The sequence below is a fragment of the Sciurus vulgaris genome, assembly GCF_902686455.1.
Source record: "Sciurus vulgaris genome assembly, chromosome: 5".
NCBI lineage: Eukaryota > Metazoa > Chordata > Mammalia > Rodentia > Sciuridae > Sciurus > Sciurus vulgaris.
This window is the reverse complement of record NC_136465.1, coordinates 66,220,672-66,240,324: the sequence shown is the minus strand read 5'-3', so window position 1 is coordinate 66,240,324 and position 19,653 is coordinate 66,220,672. Positions and strand designations below refer to the sequence as shown.

Sequence of the window (19,653 nt, the reverse complement as noted above, 5' to 3'; positions counted from 1 at the left end):
TATTAAAAATTGCCAATAGTGCTTGCTGGAGCACTTAGATAACAGGATTAGACAAGACACTTTTCATTGTAAAGTCCTGCATCTTTTAAATCTATGTTCATATGTTATCTATTTGAAAAGAGTGAATCCAATTTGAAAAAAGAACACAATCAGATTGGGGAAATGCAAAACAACAGGGCTGTGTGAAAAGTCCCAGCAAATGGCAACTGACATCACATTGGATAGGTATTGGATAGGTCCCCTGTGACCCCGACTGAGAGAGCCAGCAGTTCCCAGTCAGCAAGGCAAGCTAGGCAGGGCCCAGAACCTACAGGATGGAGCTGGGGCTGAGGCAGTGCTTCCCTGTCCCTGTCCAGGCTGATCTGGTCATTCCCCTTGGGCTACCAACTTGCTGGTGGCACTGTGCTCTGAGAGAGCTGTCACTGAGTTGAGGCAGAGCCACCCACCAAGCCATACGGAGCAGGAATGCTGGACTGGGTGTGCTCATCTGAGTGAAGATGGCAAGGGCGGGAAGGTGGGCAGGAGGGCAAGGGAGGGAAGGATGACTATTCAGATATTTGAAGGGCTGTCAAACCTAAGAGGGAGTCCTGTTCTGAGCCCTATGGAGTGGGGAACAAGAACTCTATCTTCAAAAGTTACTTTGAGGCTGGGGGTGTGACTCAACGGTAGAGAGTGATTGCCTAGATGCCTGAGGCTCTGGGGTCTCCAACCTCTTCAGCACCATTTAAAAAAAAAAAAAAAAAAAATCGCCTTTCTGGCGAGTCCTTGCCATTGAAACGGTTCTCAAATCACAGCAAGTACCTTACTTTTAACCCTCACTATGCACATGACTTGCTTGATGCTTCATTGGCGTTCCTTCTGAATGTTCACACCAATCCCACAAGGTGGGTACTATTCCTGGATCCCATTTACAGACAGAAAACCGAAGCTATCCCTGCTCATAGATCACAGAATTAGTTAAGATTCCAACCCAGTGCAACACTTCCTGTCCATCACAGGCGGGCCAAAGATCCTTTGGAATCCTACAACTGCGAGTCTACAAAACATAACAATGACAAAAGGGCTGCAATTCTATAGCAGAGAAGCTTGCTGGGTACAAGAAGACCAGAAGAGGTGGATGCTGAAAAGCTGAACTCGGTGATACTTTCCTCATCCCTGACTTCCTTGGCCTCTCCCACCTTAATTTCCCCTTTTTCTCCAAAGGGAAACCACTCACACCAGCGTGGGCTGAGGCCTAGGGAGGCCGGGCAAGAAGCGTGTCCAGTGTTCAGCCCCAAGCGCCAGGGCAGGCGGTGACGCGGCACTGACACCCGCTTATCTCCCCACAGGAGCCTGGGGTGGTGAGCGGAGGCGGCGCGCCGGGAGGGGACGCTCCCAGACGCCGTGGGCGGCCGGCGGCGCGTGCACTCGGGGCTGAGCAGGAGAGGGCCGCGGGGGTGGGGGAAGGTGACGAGACACAGCCAGACGCTGGAGCCGCGCGGGGGGTTGGGCGGGATGCTGGGGCAGCGGGAGAGTGCGCGGCGCCGCGCCCGGGAAGCGGGCGGCGGCCGGAGCGCACAGGTGCTGCGCCTGGTAGGGGACGGCACTTCCCGAGCGCGTGACTCAGCAGCGGGGGCGCGCGGGGCGGCGGAGGCGCGCGGCTTTCCCGTGCCGGGGGTGCCCGCCCCCGTTCCCGCCCCCGCGAGGGATTGCGGAACACAGAGCGGGGAGGGGGCGCGTGGGCCGGGAGATCCCATCCTGCTTGTCAGCAACTCGCCAGCCGCCCACACACCGTGATCCTGACTCGGCGCTCCCTCCCCAGCCAGCAGCCCCCAGGAGCGCGGCCGGAGGAGGAAGGGCTTTCCCCAGGCTTGCCCAGAGACTGGGGCAAGCGAGGCTGCGGAGGGGACCAGCGGGAGCGAGGTCCCTGACAGGTTGGGGAAGGAAGGAAACAGGTTAGATCCTGAGCGCTCTCCTCCTGCTGCTGCTGGGTTTTACGCTTAATGACCAGAGGGAGTCCAGTGGAAATTTCCGGGGTGCTTGAGAGCTGGAATCCTCTGCAGAATTCACCTCATCCTGCTGAAGGGCGCACGGGGGTCTACCACAGTTTTTTTCTGAAAGGGAGAGCGAAGTCAGAGTCTCCTTCAGTCTCCCATCCTGGGCTTCCTTCCTATGGTTTTTGTCATGTAGAAGGCATTTTTCACTTGGGAACCAGGCCTTTTCCGCTGCGTCAACCCCCAAAATCTGTGCTTTACCACAGACTTGGCGGTAGAGGGATAAGGGAAAGGAAAATGATTGTCCCCCTTGCGCAGAGGAGAGGTTTACTTGGGGGTCTATCAGGGAGGGCGAAAGCATGAGAACCAGAGTCTTGGCTTCTGGGTCAAAGTCCAGCTGCTTGAAAAGATAGCCTCTACTTGCTCTGGAAATCCGTTTGGTCTTCCCTGATGGGCTTTAGTAAGAAGCATCCAGAATGTCAAAGGTGCACAAAGTGCCAGTTTGGAAGCATCCAGGGCCTCTAAATATGAAGCTATGCATAGGAAATACTGAAACTAGGCCCAACCAAGAAATTCCCCACCGCTTTTCAGATTTTTTGTTTCTGTTGTTTTAAAACTAATCATTATGTTAAATTGACACATTGAATGAAAATTGTGGTAGATAGGAAAATCATTCCTCAAGGAAAAAAAATTGTGGAATTCCCTTGCCTCTCTGCCTGAGATAAGAGAGTGAATTCCTGATTGAAGGTAGGTAGAATGCTGATTTGACCTGGTATGTCCAAAGCCTTGAGACATCATTGGCAGTAGACCCTGGCCATAGAAAACCACTTTGCAGATTTTTGTGCTTCGTGCTGCAGTGTACCTAAGCTTCCAAACACTACGCCTCCTTAGAAAATCCAAACCACACCAGCTGCACTGCCAATCCTCCTAGGTAGCCTTCTGCCTAGAGGCTCATTCCTCTGGATCCTGGTCTGGGGGTTCAGACAGAGTGGGGTACTGGTAGCAGGATAGGTGTGGACAATAGACTCACCCCATTTTATAGGGAGGAGACCCAGGAGGAACTGGCTAGCTAAGAGAGATGAAACATGTCATGCAGAGAAGGCACCTGGAGTCCTGACAGTGTGACCAGACTATGCGTCATTGGAGGACAGAAAGATAAAGCTATGCTGATCTTTGCTTGTAGGCCTACACAGCCTGTGGTATGGGGTGTGTTGTCATCCAACACCCCAGCCCAAGTCAGCAACATGCACACCACATCCTCTCAGTCACAAACATCCATACATACACATACCCACTGCCTCCCTTCAAGATCCTGACATGTCCCTGAACAAGGCTGGTACTGGCGTGACAGAGAGGCCTGCACCCTGGGTGCTGGCTGTTTCTGTCTCCCAGGCTGAATCATCGTGACCAGAATCCACCTTGCTCTTTGTCTTCTGTCTCTGTCTGTCTCTGTCTCTCTCTGTCTCTCTGTCAGTGCTGAGGATTGATTCACGGCTTTGCACATGCTAGGCAAGTGCTCTACCAGTGACCCACACCCCAGCCCATTTCTTTCCTCCAGAAACAAGGCTGTAATTCAGGCCTCCTTTCCCTCCCATCCTCATAGACCCATTGTCCATTGCTTGTCCAACCTCTGACAGGCTGTGTGTGTGTGTGTTTGTGTGTGTGTTATTAAGATAAAACATTAGCTTTGTTCTTAATGCACTTTCTAGGCCAGGGGACTACTCAGAGACTGGGACAGGGGGAAAGGAGGACTCTCTTGCTCACGTGTAGGATTGGGGTGTATGTCATTAGCAGGGATAGGCAGTCCCCCCATCCACCATCCCCCTCATTTCCCTACCAACCTGAACAGCTGAACCTCTAAGTTCCACACACGAAAGGAGCTGTGCTGTGAGCTCAAGTGCAAACCTGTTTCCTGGTGAAGATTCCTATAGCAGAGCTCTTTCTCAACCCTGATACCATACCCTTCTCTCCCTCCACTCCATAATTCACAAACCTGCCTGGGCCCCCACACAATTATGAGTTTATTTATTCAATTAGTATTTATCAAGCAGTTAGGTCTTGAGTTGGCTCTCATCTCCCATTCTCTTCAGGCTTGTGGACACCAACCCCTACCCACCTGCCCAGCCCTTCCTGCCAAAACTTCCTGTCCCATAGCAAACCCCAGAGAGTCATGGGACATTTTGCTATCCCAAACATTATGTAAAGACCCTAGAAAGAAGCAAAAGAGCACCATGATGCCTCTTTATTTACTCCTTTTCTTGTGACTTTAGACATGAACAAAGCTCTTTGGAGAAGTATCCTTGTACAGCCCAAATAACAACCAGTCAGTATGCAATGCCCCTGTGTCACTTCCCCTTCCTTGCCAAGGCAATTCCAACTCTTTGCAAAATTTAGTGAAAATAAGATACATTTAGAGGCTCAATAGCCTCCCTCATGAGCCCTTCAGCTCCTTATGAGCTTCCTGGCTTGGCCTGTAGTCAACCAGTACTGCCATGTATCCTCCTCTCTCACCAAGCCTTGCCCTGGGAAATGCCCCAAATACTTGCTTTCATGCTGAAATGTGAAATACTGATAGGGCTAAATGTTTTTTGTGTTTTTTTTTTCCCTCCTGTCCTAGGAGAATTTGCATTTTATGCAAGGAGATAACTTGAATTACTCAAAGTCAATTTCTGATTGTGGAATTGTTGGCACAGGTGAGAAAATTCTGGAAGGCAGAGGAACCTCCTTGGGGTCCCCCGAAGTCCCATTACTAGCTGTAAGTTTGGTCCTGCACACCCATGGAAGAGCCTTGACTAGCTCTTCTGGTCTGTCTTTGGGTAAGGCCAAGAGAACTAGGTAAAGTGTTAAAATCTGAGTTCTAAACCTAATTCCTGCCACTAACAAGTTTAGAAGCACCAGTCACTGCCTTTGCAAGCCTCCCCCCCCCCACCCCCATCTCTCTCACTTGCTGAATGAGAAGTTTGGATCAGGTGGCCTTAAGGATCCATCTAGGTCTGACATTTGCTTGACTCCCCAGAAGGGCCGGGGAACTCTGATCCAGCCCCTAAAGTTCTCAGTCTCTGCATCTGTGGCGTAGAGGGAATGTTCTGATGCCAGCACATGTCCTAGGACCTTGTCAGGGCAGGGACTTGGACAGGCTGTGTGCATGCCCTCTGTCCACAGCAGCCGGCCCGTGGGGGAGGATAGGTACCACTCAGCACATCATCTGTTACATAACCTTCCCAGATTAGATGTTGCAAGCAAAGAGCAACAGCAAAACAGCCCATCCCCCATCTTACCCAGGCCCAATGCGCGCGCGCACACACACGCAGGCACCCGCAGGCACCCGCAGGCACACATACACATATTCTTAATAGTTTTTGCATAGTGGTCTTATACTCACAACCATCATGGGGGGGGGGGGATTTTTGAAGCCCATTTTTTTCTTTTTCTCCCTAGAATGCATCTCATCTAAGAAAAGTCTTTAAGAGAACACTCTTACTCTTCAGGCCTGACCAAACAAAGTAGAATCCTCCAGCCCCCTCACTACCATTCAAAGCACCCACAGCACATCAGGCTTCTTTCCTCTGCTCCTCCCTGCTTTTCTCTCCACTTTCTGACCTCAAATGCTGCAAAAAGCAACTCTACTTTTAATCCCTTAGAACGGAACAATTTGGAGAAAGGGATTCAGCTTTCCTTTTGTGGAAGTGGGAGATGCTTTCCGGGTTCAGATTCCATTCCCCTCACTCCTCACTTTTGTCCTTGACAGGTCAGTATACCTTTTCTTAAGGGAGACTAGTTTCCCAATTTAGGAAACAGGGTAGACGTCCCTCATATCACTATATGGCATTAGTAAAAACTCAGATATGTTTGGTGTTCTTAAGAGAAGAAGAAATAACCTTAAAATGCAACAGAAAATATTTCAGTTGGGCTTAAAAGAATCCTTTCCCAGCTATGAAGATGTGAGACCTCAGTATGGATCACTAAGGGGTGGTGGATTTGTCCTTCCTGGCTGCTTTTCAAGATAATCTCAGCATTCATGTCCCTGAATTAGTTTGGGTGCCCATTGTGCAGAGACAGAAGAATAAGTGAGAAAGGGACACGTGTGAAAAGGTGACCTGGCAGAATAGAAAGAATCCTGAATGTGGATTCTACTCTATTGCTGCTCTGCTGTCAGATGAGCCTCCTGTCTTCACTAGACCCTGCTTTATATGTCAAACTACTGCCATGTATTGAGCACTTACTTGTGTACAAGAACAATGCCAAAAAAGTGATATTATTTAAGCTTTAAAACAATCCTGTGAAGTAGATATTATTTTTCATTTTATGAGAAAAAACAGGCTCAAAGAAAGGAAATAATGAACAGCAGGTCTCACAGCAGGTAGATGATAAAACGGAATTCTTACCCAGGTAAGAACATTGCCCCAAAGCTAATGTTCTTGGCTACCTAGATCTTGAAAGTTCTGTGATTCTATGATTTCCAGAATTTCCTTTCAGTCAAAAAGTCCAGCTCCTCCCTCACCTTACTCCTGATTCCCTTTCTTTTGATTAATGCTTTCATCACCTGAAATGAAGATGACCATCCCTTTCCTCCATGGAAACAAGAAACCGTTTGCCAGTTCTGTGAGAACCTGCCCATCCTGCTTTTCCAGAAGCAGAGGAAGAAGTTGCTGCAAAGGCCCAAAGTTTGGAAACCCTGCCAGATGGCCTCACACTTGGGCATCTGCCAGGTGCAAAATGAGAGTGTCCCCTATTAAACTGCTGCTACCCTGTGTCCGGAGCTGCCAAGAGTGTGTTTGAACCCTACTGGGAAAAAAAATCTTTGGGCTCCCCAAGAAGAACAGTTAGTCTAAAAATCTTTACATGGGATTTAAATTCAAGAGTTGAGCCCCTTTCCAGACCCTGGCCTAGCTGTTTGCAGCAGGACCAATTGCTATTCCTCTCTCTTGATTTTGGGCCAAGGGGAAAATGTGCCAGCATGCCTTCCTAAGGCCCTGTGGGGTTGACTTGGGGGTCTGGGAAGGGCCCACGGGAGTCAAAGAAGAAAGATGGAGCGGAGAAAGGCACAGGGGTTTCCCAGGGGCAAAGAAATGACCTGTTTTTCTAAAATTGTGTTCTTTTCAGATGAAGGGAAGGTAAGAACAGCAGTCCAGGCCCTTGGAAAGATAGAGGACAGCACATCTTTACAAGCATCCACTCTGCACCAGCTTCCAGGTATGAACAAAAAGAAAGACAATCCCTCCTCTCAATAAGCCTTCATCTTGGCCCCATTTTCCAACTTATTTGATAGGAGTCCTCTTCCTGGTGGGGATAGGAGAATACAAGAAAGGATTGGTGAGGCTTGACCGTATGATGCTCCTCAGGCCTTCTAGACACAAGATAGATTCCCTGTGTGCTGAGACTTTCCTGGTCAGGAAGGTACTAGAGGAGGGGAACTGTACCATCAGAGGACGGAATAATATCTACATGCAATGCAGGTATCTCTGGGAATTGAATCATCTGGGCTGTTTCCTTTCTAGTTATCCTTGACTTTTACTGTTTCCTAACATGAACCCTTAACTCCAATCAAGAAAACCTCTCTGTCTCTGAACCTGAGTTGTATACACATCATTTTTACCCTGTGCTATTCTGATAGAGGGTAGCTTCAGATCACTGAAATATGCTTACACTTGTTTAAATATTTCCAGATATGTGTCTCATGTGGGTTCAGCAAGGACCACTTGCTTCTTTCCTATATTTCTACAGCACAGAGTGCAGGGTTTTGAATAGACCGGATGCTTGATACATTTACTTGGCTGACTGATAAACCTTCACACTTTTTAATAGCTTCCAGGGTGGACCAGACAGGAACTGCCATCTTCAAGCAGACAAACCTAACTCAATAATAGCAGAAACAGCTGCTATAAGTGTCTTAGACAACTCAGGCTAAAAACCATATCTAGCTAGAAGCTAGAGATCTTCTAGCCATCCCCAGCCTCCAGCCAGCCTTAGACCAAGGAGCTCCAAAGACGACTCAAGATTTATTTCATGCAGGGATGGGGGTGTATCTCAGTGATAGAGCACTTTCCTAGCTTGCACAGGCCCCAGGTGACATTCCCAGCATCAAAAAAAAAAAAAAAAAAAAAAAAAAAAAGATTTATTTCATGATTAAAGAATAAATGCAGAGAGGAAAGAGACTACTCTGTGTAGCTTAAGTGAAAGTGACGGATAGAAAGAAGCAAAGGAGAGGGAAAGCATTCAAGGGAAAGGAAAGAAAGAGGGAAAGAATAAGGAGGAAAAACAGAAGAGAGGGAAAAGAGGAAAGGAGATGAAGAGTATAAAAGGAAGACAAAGGAGGAAGAAAGAGAGAAGACAGGAACTACTAAGCCATTCAGACTTTGCAGCCACATTGACATAGGGAGCTTGGAGTAAAAGATGAATTTGAAGTATAATACAAGAATCTTACCTAACTTCCAGTAATCATCTGCCTATGGGTGTGTAGACACAGGCAAGCACTGGTATCCACACTCTAAATGCATGAGTGAGTAGGTGGGCAAATGTGCTCAGAGAAGCTGTTGTCACACTGAAGCCAGCAACTTCAGATAGGGTCATGTGCTTCCATGGCAAGGGGACTTTGCCAGGTCAGGCTAAGACCTGGCTCCAGCCAGGAAAGGGATAATAATCAATTCCAAAGATGCTGTGAGCCTTGATTGAAAAAACAAAGAGGAGGAAGCTATGTTTGCTGCTTTCATTAAGAAGCATAAGCAGTGGGGGCCAGAGCTTAGCAAGAGTCGAGAAGCATGCAGAGAAAGAATTTTAATCCCCTGAGGGTTTTTCTTCCATAATATTTCTGTGCCGACCCACCTCCACATCATTTCTTCCTTAGCCTGACCTCCAAGGCCACCTCCTTTGTATGTCCCTCAGATAAAGGAGGGAGAGAAGCCAGGTCACATGGTAATGCAGATCAGGTGGCAATTAAATGATCCATTATTTTGTAGTCCCAGGTTTTCCAGGGCTCCTGTCTCTCCTGAAATTGTTCAGGAAGAGGAGTTAAGGGAATAAGAGACAAACTGTGTGGTGAAACAATACATCTAACACAGAAACCCTCATCCTCTCTTCAGTCACCTTAGTGGGGACACATTCTTGCTATATAATGAGGCAGAGAGGAATGAGAAAATATTTATGGCAGAATATGATCCAAAGCCCTCTTTATGATCTCTTTCTCCTGCTTCAGCATGCTTGTAGAGAACTGATTCATCAGGGAGCTCTCTGGAGAAGTAGCCGCCAGAAGGCTTCTGGTTCTGCTCTTCTTCCTACCTTACCCTATCCATGGAGATATCTCCCTACCTGCTGGCTCCATCTAGCCCTGTACTCTAGAGAGGTGTGTGTGGAGGACAAACATCCAGAATGGGTACCATGGGTAGAGAACAGGTTGAGGCCAAACACATAGTCAGCAATGGTGATTCCTTCCCAAGGTTCAATGGGAAACTTGGGTTGATGTTAGGCAAAATGATGGGAAAAGAAACAGGTGGTCCAAAAGTCATCCCACCAGCAAAGATGTGAATGCTTCCATCTAGGGGAAGAGAGTTGCAGGGAAGAGGTGATGCAGGTATGTCCCTACTCTCTATGTCTTTGGGTGTCCAGGCCTCAGGAGCAGGGGGAACGCTTGAGGCTCTGGAGAAAGTAAGGAGCTACTGGCATTATTAACCTCTTAGTGTCTGGCACTATCTAAGTGAAAGATTTCCAACAACTTCCACTCTCCTCCATCAGGCTAATTTTTTCTTATTTTTGTTCTGCTCTCTTTAGAGAAGCAAAAGCAGGGCAAGGGAGAAGGCTAGATAAGGATATCACATGGTATTGACATGTGAGGCTGGATAAGAATCCAGGTGAATTCTAAGTCCATGGATTCCAAGCAGGAGCATCTGGACATAAGGTGTAAGCTTTCTGAACCACTGTGAGGGCCCCAGAAAAGTCTTTATGCAAGAAAAAGATATGTCATCAATGCTTCCTGCTCACACAGTCCCCTGAAGAGACGAAAAGAAAGTGGGGGTGTAATGGGAGAGAAGGGAGACCCCAAATGTCATGAAGAGAGAAATCAGGTGAAGAATCACAATTATCAGGAAGCTTGGTGCCTCCAAGGAGATGGAATGGAATGAAATAGTTCATTTCCCTGTATTTGAGAAAAAATCCATATAATATTTTGGGAAAATTTTGCCTTTTGCTGAACCATGGGAATTGAGGAAAAACTGACTTTCTGCTTTTTATGTCAGATAAGAAAGAAAAGCTGTAAAACTGAGAGGACAAGTGGGCCATTGAGGGGATTGAAAAAGAAAGTTGTTATTTTCTTGAGGCTTAAATCAAATATTTCAGATCTGCCAAGCCAAATCATTCTAGATCTTTACCCCTTAGATCCCATGATTCTGATCAAACATACCTTCTGAACTAACATGTCCTCACCCACCTCCTCTAACTTTGCAGCAGATGGGGGGATGCTGGGGATAAAAATGAGTTTTTAAGGAATACAGTGAATTTTCACAAGTATCCTCCAGACATAAAGCACACTTGAGACTGAATGAGGCTAAGATTCCTAGCCCTCCTTCTGCCTCCCCCCACCCCATTCCTTCCATTCCTGTAGTATAATCATCATCAGAGCCAGGTGCTGACCAGGTACTGATTTCCCCAGGGCTGCTCATGCAGTTCTTTCATCACCTGTTTAATCAGAGAGGGGGAGCTGACATGATCACAGACTTCCTGATACAGAGGAGAAGATATTTTAGCTCTCCTTCATCTTTTCTTCCCACATTCCTAGTTCATGGATCTCATGAGTGAAAAAAGCTTGAGATCCTTGAATCGCTGGAGGTGGTTAACATTTCTCTTGGTACCAATGTGAGATTCCAGTTATCAGCAAATAACCAGGGGAAATAAGGTTCACAATCACTAGTCAAAACAGATTTAAAGATGCAGCATTACATCCAAATAACAACTCTTTGCCAGCTGTCTCCCTCATCATTGTTCCCCTTCCACAACTGCCAACCACTTTGCACAGATATCCTCCTTGAGTCAGAGGAAAAAGCTATAACCAGACTGAATCCTCAAGCTATAACAGAGTCCTCCATGGGCTTGATGAGTTGTTTCCTTGCACTCTTTCCCTCTGCAGGGATTCAGAAGAAAGGTGGCCACTCAGACCAGAGCAGAGTAAGCTTCCCTAAATGAGCCACTCCTGGCTTTGACTCCCACTGCATCAGTTAAAGAGCCATCTCACTCCTCTGGGAAATGCTTTCTCCCACCTTTTATCTTCCCCTGTCTCCAGATCCCCTGTCTTTTCACATCACTCCTGCCTTTCAGCTTTACCTCTACCTCCTGAATTCCTCTGTACTCCAATGATACACTATCTGACCCATCCCTTCTAAAGCTCTTAACAAACCTCTTGATCAAGCCTTTTGTCTTTTTATATTTCACTCAGTTTAAATAATTTTTCTACTTGAACTCCCAGTTTTTTCCCTAACTTAAATCCTTCAATGGTTCTCTTTTCTTCAGTTTAATCTTCATCACAACATCCTCCCAATTTTGAACCCTTTAAACCCTGCCAGTTCCCAATATTCCAGTCACTTAAAATCCATTTCTTTGCTTCTTTGCCCCCAAAGATAGTCTAAATAACCTTCTTGCTCCAATATCCACAAAACCTCAAACACTGATATCCTTCCCTTCTTTCCCCCAAATCTCCTTGACATGCTTCTAACCCAAGGCATCTTCTCACTCCTTCACTTCACATAACCCTAGTCCTTTAGACTCTTGCGTGCATCCGATTTCTCCCTTGTCTCCTCACACCCACTTGCTTCTCCTCCCAACAGTCCCCATCTCTTCCCCACTCACTCGGGTCTCCTGCTCAGGACGCCCTTGCCGAGGGCGGCGGGGGATTTGTGCTGAAGGAGGGCTCCGGCGGCAGCGCAACAACTCGGGGGACGCTCCTTCTCCTTGTCAGCGACGGCCCCAAGTGTCACCGGGTGCTGGTGGGGTGATTGGGGTGAGTGAGCCCTACTGCTGGGGCCCGGCTGGGGCTGCACCACTAGCTGTCCGTGGTGCTGAAGCTGTGGCTGCTCGGGCGCGGACTGTGGCGCGGCGGATGGGAGCTGTCCGTGGTCCTGGAGCGGCTCTTGGGCCGCGGTGGGAGCGGTGGCCGAGGGAGCCGGCAGCAGGGCTGACGATGGGGGGACGAGCCCAGGCGGAGGCTGTGCTTGCAGCAGCTGCTGGTGCTCCCACAGGCTGCGGTTCTCGGCGCTTAGCTCGTCCAAACGCCTCTCCAGCTCGTCGATGCGCTGGCGCTGGGTGTGGATGAGACTCTGCTGGTTCTGCACGATGGCCGTGAGTTCCTTGAGGTACAGCACGGCGCGTACCGGATTCTCCAGCAGGCTCTCCATGCCGCCCGCCGCCGCCTGCGCCCTGGCAGCGCCTCGGCAGGCGGCGGAGAGCGCGAGGGCGCGCAGGAGCCGAGCAGCCCCAGCGGTCGGCTCGCCTCCCTCTCAGGCGGGCCCGGCCTCCCTCCCCTGCCTGCTGCCGGTGCAGCGTCACCGCCACACAGACATTCACACACGCACCAAGGGGCGGGACCGCGGCGCCAGGTCCCACCCACCCTCCCACATCTCGGCTTGTGAGGAGGCTCTGCTTCCCGCAGGGCAGAGAGGAGAGAAGAAAGGCGAGTGAGAGAATGTGCGTGTGACCCCAGGGGTCGGGGCAGGGGTAAGGAAGCGGAACAAATGAAGGGGACTAGAGATGGATGAGGTAAATACGACTGGCGAGGAAGAGAAAGCGAGCGAAACACAAGCAGCGGTACTGGGACAGTGCAGCTTGACCGGTAAAAGAAACAGTTAAGGAAATAGGAAAAGGAAGAGGCTGGGAGAACGAGGAAGCAGAAAAGAGAGGACAAGGGCATAGGTACAAGAAATACACTAAAGGAGAGGAAGGCTTGGAACTCTAATGGGTCCCGAAATTCTTTTTCCTGTGTCCAGTCACCCCAGAGACTGGGGCCCCTTCTTAAAGACCTTGCGGGGAGAGGCCACGCTCACCTCTTTTGTACACCACAATCTATTCTTCTGGGAATTCCCTCGAACGCAGGATCATGGGACTTAAGGGTTCCCAGAAAAACATGTGGACCTGCTGTTTCATTCAGCTATGTAGAAACTACGGGCCAGAAGGTCGTGCTGGATTTTCTCTGGGAGTGAGACTTTCCAGCAGTTTTGACCAGTCTAATAGGAACACAAACTAAATAAAGTAGCCCCTCCCTGGCATGGGCTAATGTTTCCAGAAACTTCTGAATAGATCATTCTGTTCAAATTTTAGGAAGTGCATGCTATTAACAAACACTGGGGTAGGTGGTAGTAAGATAAGGATGGAATATCTGGCTTATGAATAGGTGAAACAGGTAATAATTAATTTCGACATGTGGTGGTGGTAAGTGGTTAAATGGAGATATGCCCAGGGTGCTGTAGAAGCCAACAATCTAGGGATCTGGAAGTTTTCTTGGAGGAAGTAATAGTTGAGGTGGGAAGGGCTTTCCAGGAAGGGAGAACAGCATGAGCAAAAACTCATAGAAATGAATCAGCATGGATCAAATCATTCATTCATTTCTACAATAATTGCATGTAAAACACCCACTAAGTGCAAAGGAATGTACTAGGATCTTTGCAGGCTACAGTTAGCCTAGGTCAGAGGTTATAGTTTCTACAATCAAGCATATCACAATCTAATACAATATGTATGGAGTGTACAGAGATAAGTAAAGTTTAAGATTTTTGCAAGAATTCTTCAAGTCAAGTGCTACAGGAGTTCAGAGGGGAGAGAGTTCCTCTGACTATGGGGAATCTGATAAATACTGATGGAAGTGGTATTCAAACCAGGCCATGAGGACAGAAAGGATTTCAACAGGTTGGCAGAGCAGGGAAACAGAAGATGAGGAAGATATGCCAGGTAGCAGAAGAACACCAACGAATGAAAATAGACCCTTGGTTTCATCTAATTTGGCAGGGTAATTACTCTTTCCTCTTTTCTGGAAGTGGGATGAGGAGGAAGCAGGACTATGGGTGCTTTTAGTGTATTTGTTGTTCTGCTATTTCATTCTCCACACAGGTGGCCCATCAGACTCCCTGTCCAAGTGGTGTTCCCCCAGGATAAGTATATTTATGGATATCACGTACCCAGTGAACTGCATCAGCCAAGCGCACCTGGTGAATGACCTTGTGAGAAGGAATTTGTTCTCTGCAAATAAATTGGTTACTCTGCATTTATAATGAGTTTTTATTTTGCTTTTCTTCCATTTATTTTCCTAGCAAATATTGTTCTGTAAAGAATGAATGATTCAAGTGTATCCACAGCTGAGGCAACAGTTGGAGATCAGAGTACCCAGGAGGATATTCCGACTAAAGAATGAAGTTTGGAGATGGAACAAGGCCACAAGAAACACTTTTCTTCTGATTTTTCTTTGCTTGCCTAGTTGATTGGTTGTCCAAGAATTGGGTGCTTGGAAAGACCAGTACTATTTTTATAAGTGGAGCATAATTATTGATGGGGCTTATTTAAAATGCAGACAGCTGAGCCCCATATCAATTCTGCTGTATTGGAATCACTAGGAATGGGACCCAAATGTTTTTGTTTTTTAAAATTTTTTCTTTTATTTTTAAAAATCAACTTTATTGAGGCATAATCTATACACACTAATATGCTTTCATTTTGAGCACACAGTTCAATGAATTTTGACAAATAATACACCCATGTAATCATCACTACAATAAAAATGCCATCGTTGCAAAAAATAATCTCTTTTGCAGTCAATTTCTCTCGCCCCAGTTAACCACTGACCTGCTTCCTGTCAATGCATATTAGTTTGTTGTAAAATTTAATATTATTGGAAATTATACAATAAGTACGTATATCTTTCCTCCCTCCCTCTTTCTCTCCCTTTTTTTTTCCTTTTCTTTTTTTTTTTTTTTTTTTTTTTCTTTTTCTTTTTTGGTACCGGGTTTGAACCCAGGGGCAGGTAAACACTGAACTGCCTCCCAGCCATTTTTACATTTTATTTTGAGGCAGGGTTTCACTAATCTGCTTAGAGCTTCACTAAGTTGCTGAGGCTGGCTTTGAACTTGCAATCCTCCTGCCTCAGCCTCCCCAGTCCCTGGGATTACAGGCACGTGCCACCACATCTGACTCGTTTGCCCGTCCTTCCTTCCTTCCTTCTTTCCTTCCTTGTTGGGGATGGAACCCAGAGCGTCCTGCATGCTAGGCAAGCACTCTACCTCTGAGCTACACCCCCAGCCAGCGTGTCTTTCTTTTTGTTCAACATAATGTTTTTGAGGCTCATCCATTCTGTTACAAATATCACTAGTTTGTTCTTTTTATTTCTGAGTAACGTTCACAGTACATATACCACAATTTCTTTATCTCTTCACCTGCTGATAAGAATATTGATTGTTACCAATTTCTACTTCTGTTTTTTTTTTTTTTTTTTAATAAAGCTGCTATGATCATTAAAGGACAGGTCTTTGTGTGTATGCATGTTTTCATATGTTTCACATATTTTTTGAAGAGTAAAAACCTAAAATCGCAATTGGTGGATTATATGAAAGTATATTTCTACTTTACTAAGAAACTGCCAAGTTGTTTTTCACAGTGGTTGTACTATTTTTTATTCTTACCAGCACTATACGAAGTTCAACTTCTCCTCATCCTTGCTAACATTAGGTATTTTCCTCCTTTTTAAATCAGTTTGAGTGCATACATAGTTATATCAATTTCAATGTAGTTTTAATAAGTATTTTCCTGCTAACTAACCCTGCTGAGCATCTTCTTGTGTACTTAGCAGCTTACATATACCTCCTTTGTCAACTGTTTCTGTTGTATTATTTATTTTCTTATTGAGTTGTAAGGATTCTTTATATATCCTGGAAAGCAGTCTTTGACAGACATATGTATTGCAAATTTTCTGTCAGTCAGTGGTTTGTTTTTTTATTAACATGTTTTGAGGAGCAAAGGCTTTAATTTTAATGAAACACTTTTTCTTCTAATTTTTTCTTTTATTGTTCATGTTTTTAGTGTCCTATCAAAAATTCTTGCCTATGTCAAAGTTATAAACATGTCCTTCTATGTTTTCTTTTGGAAATTTTATAGCTTTTGTTTTTATGTTTAGGAATGTAATATAATTTTGGGGTAATTTTTCTGTTTGATATGAATAATCAATGTTTGTTTCTTTCATAAATATTAGACAGACTAAAGTCTGAAATCGTCTCAGCCTATAAGTTTCTTGGTGGGAAGATTTTCACCTACAAATATCAATTCTTTATTGAGTATAAGCCTATTCAGATATTTCATTTCTTTGAGTATCTATTTTGATAATTTGCATCTCTGGTAGGCAGAATAACCTCCCAAAGTTGCTCATTTCTTAACCCCCAAAACCTGTAATGTGTAACTTTACATGGCAAAGGGACTTCAAATATGTCATTAAGGATCTTGAAATGTTAAGATTATCCTGGATCATCTAAGTGAACCCAATGTAATCACAAGTGCCTTCATAAGAGGGATACAGGGGCATCAGAATCAGAGAAAAGATGTGACAAAAGCAGAGATCAGAGTGATGTGATGGCTCCCTGGGAGTCAAAAGCCAAGGAATGCAGGTTGCCTGTGGAATTTGGAATAGGGAGGAAAACAGATTCTCCTCCTGAGCCTCCAGAAGGAATAGAATCCTGATAATCCCTTGATTTTAGCCAGATAAAGTCCACTTTGGTCTTTAACTCATGGAGTGGTAAAATAATAAGTTGATTGTGTTGTTTTAAGTGTTTATGGTAATTTATTTCAACAGCAAAAAGAAACTTGTTCAGTGTCTCTCAAGAAATATATCCATTTTCTGAGCTGTCAATCTTGTTGGCATGAAGTTGTTCATAATATTTCCTGTTAGCTTTTTAAAATCTGTAGCCTATGTAATGTTCCTTTTTCATTCCTGATTGTGGTAATTTTTGTATTCTTTTTCTTAAATCAATCTAGCGAGAGATTTATCCATTTGATGATATTTTCAAAGTTTTTCATAGTATACCAGTTTTTAGTACCATTGATTTTTTCTGTTGTTTGTCTGTGTTCTATTTCATTGATTTTTTATTCTTACCTTTATTATTTCTTTTCTTCTGCCTACTTTTGTTTTTGTATTTGCTCCTCTATCACTAGCCTAAGGTAGAAACTTAGATTATTGATTTTAGACCTTTATTTCCTTATTTAAGTACTTAAATCTCTAAAGTCCCCCCAAACACTGCTTTTGCTACAGCTGACATGTTTTATTTAAATTTTTTTTTCCCAAAATCTTTTGGAATTTCCCTTGTTATTTAAAAGTGTGTTGTTTTCTTCCAAGTCTTTCTATTATTGATTTCCAATTCAATTCCTTTGTGGTCAGAGAACATGCTTATTGATTTCAATCTTTTAAATGTATTGAAACTTTTATATGGTCCAAAACATGGTATATTTTGATGACTGATCCATGGGCAATTGTCTGATACCTAGTTTTCCCATTAATGTTTGCAAAATAATGGCCCCCCAAAATGTCTATAGCCTAACCCCAGGAACTTGTGCATATGTTGCCTTACATGGCTAAAGGGACTCTGGTAAAGTCATTAAAATGAAGGACCTTGAGATAGCAAGATTGTCCTGGATAATTCAGGGCAGGGGAGCTAATCTAATCACATGATATCTTAGAGGCAAAGAACCTCTTCCCACAGTGGTCACAGAAAGATGTGACTATGAAAGAAGGATTAGTTAGAGCAGTGTAATGTGAGAAAGACTAGGCTCACCATTGTTTGTTTGAAGATGGAGGAAGGGGCCATGAGTCAAGGAATGTGGGTGGCAAAGACAAAGTAACTGATTGTCCTCTAGTGGTCCCGGAAAGGAATGCGGAGTTTCCTGGGCCTTGATTTTAGCCTACTGAGGCCTGCGTTAGAATTCTAACATATAGAACTATAAGATAATAAATTTTTATTGCATAAGCTATGAGGCTTATGATAATTTGTTAATGGCAACCATAGAAAACCAGTATAGCAATATACCTTTTAGCAATATGCCAATATATCTTTTTCCATTCTTTTACTTTTAACCTAAGTGTTGTAGATTATATGTAGTTGAGTCTGACTTTTCTTTAACCCAGTCCAATAATCTATGTTTTAATTCAACCATTTAACTCATTTCCACTTAATTTAATTATCCATATGATTGGGTTTAAATCTATCTTCTTGCTATTTTATTATTCGTCACATTTAGGTATTGTTCTTTTTCACCTTTTCTTGATTTCTTTTACATTACTTTTCTGGTATTCCATTTCATTTCCACTCTTGGCTTATTGACACTCCCTGTTCATTTATTCATTTGGTGGTGATCTTGGGTTTACAATATTTGTTATAAACTCCTTACTGTCTACTTTCAAATAATATAATATTTCACATATATTTCACATTTTTATTACATAAAAATAATAATAAATGGAGCTTTGAGTGTGAAACTATTCAAACTGAATAAAGCACAGAGGGAAAAAAGACTGAAAAAAATTAGAGACCTGTGGAACAATATTAACCTGGTTAGATAATTTGTTTCTTTAAACTGACTTTAAAAATATCTGCCTTATGTATCTGCTATTAATCACATTCAGTAATTTTTTGTAATGAAAATTTATTGTAATGAAAAAAACTACAATACTTTATTTCAATTCATTTCATTTATTCCCTCCATTATTATAACTTTGAAGAAAAGTTTTTTTTATTTCTCCTTCATTGTTGAAGTTTCTTTTCTATGGATAGTTAATTCTAGGTTGACTTTTATTTTCTTTCAGCACTTATAAATATTGTTCCAATGTCTTCTGGTTTGCATTTTCTGGCAAGAAGTCTTTGATCATTCTTATCCCTGTTGTGATGCAAAACAAGGAGAAAAATAATCAATAGAAATAGAATTTGAAATGATTGAGAGGTGGAATTAGGCAAGATTTTAAAACAGCTATCCTAAATATGTTTAAGGATAATGAGGGGAGAAATGAAAGAGAACAAAAAGAGCTAAGTGAAACTCCTAAGACTTTTTAACCTCTAGGAATATAATATCTGGAAAAAAATTACTGAATGTGATTAATAGCAGATACATAAGGCAGGTATTTTTAAAGTCAGTTTAAAGAAACAAATTATCTAACCAGGTTAATATTGTTCCACAGGTCTCTAATTTTTTTCAGTCTTTTTTCCCTTTGTGCTTTATTCAGTTGGAATAGCTTCACACTCAAAGCTCCATTTATTATTATTTTTATGTAATGCAATTCTCTTTTTGTTATGTTTATGTTTCTCCTAATTTGGGGATTCATTTTCCTGCTTCTTTACATGTCTAGTAATTTTTTATTCTATACTGGACATTTTGACTGTGACTACCAAGCACCAAATTTTGTTCTTTTTTCCCTTTAAGAGTGTTGGTCTTTGTTCTTGTGGGTAGTTATGTCACTTGTGGGTCACCTTGATCCCTTCAAGTCTTGTTTTTAAGAATTTGTGGGTCATATCTATGGTAATTACTACTCCAGGACTAATTTATCTCCACTGCTAAAGTGTAATCATTCCACCATCTCATTGAATCCCATTCAGGTCTCTTCACTTTGATCTTCACTCTAATTTTTTCCAGCTTGTGTGAGCCTTGACAATTGTTCAGTTTATGACCACCCCCCAATAGTTAC

General features: G+C 44.0%; 1 protein-coding gene and 1 long non-coding RNA gene across 10 annotated transcripts in view; one reads left to right on the top strand and one right to left on the bottom strand.

Moving 5' to 3' along the window:
• IQSEC3 (IQ motif and Sec7 domain ArfGEF 3) overlaps positions 1–12,490 on the bottom strand; it is a 105,602-nt gene extending 93,112 nt beyond the window's left edge. For 5 of the 7 annotated variants that reach the window (XM_079141970.1, XM_079141971.1, XM_079141973.1 and 2 more), the window contains exon 1: positions 11,805–12,364. In XM_079141970.1, coding sequence (XP_078998096.1) covers positions 11,805–12,349 — 545 coding nt within the window. In that variant the 5' untranslated portion in view covers positions 12,350–12,364. Of the gene's footprint in view, positions 1–11,804 lie in introns of all 7 variants that reach the window. The other 2 variants (XM_079141975.1, XM_079141976.1) reach the window with 2 other exon arrangements.
• On the top strand, positions 12,193–14,823 carry LOC306662374. Of its 3 annotated transcripts, none has more exons than XR_013764099.1 (3): positions 12,193–12,307; positions 14,055–14,164; positions 14,255–14,823. It is a non-coding gene; the product is annotated as an uncharacterized lncRNA (long non-coding RNA). The 3 variants fall into 3 exon arrangements; XR_013764100.1 differs by lacking the exon at positions 12,193–12,307 and adding an exon at positions 13,830–13,953 and having other exon boundaries at positions 14,055–14,152; XR_013764101.1 differs by lacking the exon at positions 12,193–12,307 and adding an exon at positions 13,830–13,953.
• The last annotated feature ends 4,830 nt before the right edge of the window (positions 14,824–19,653 follow it).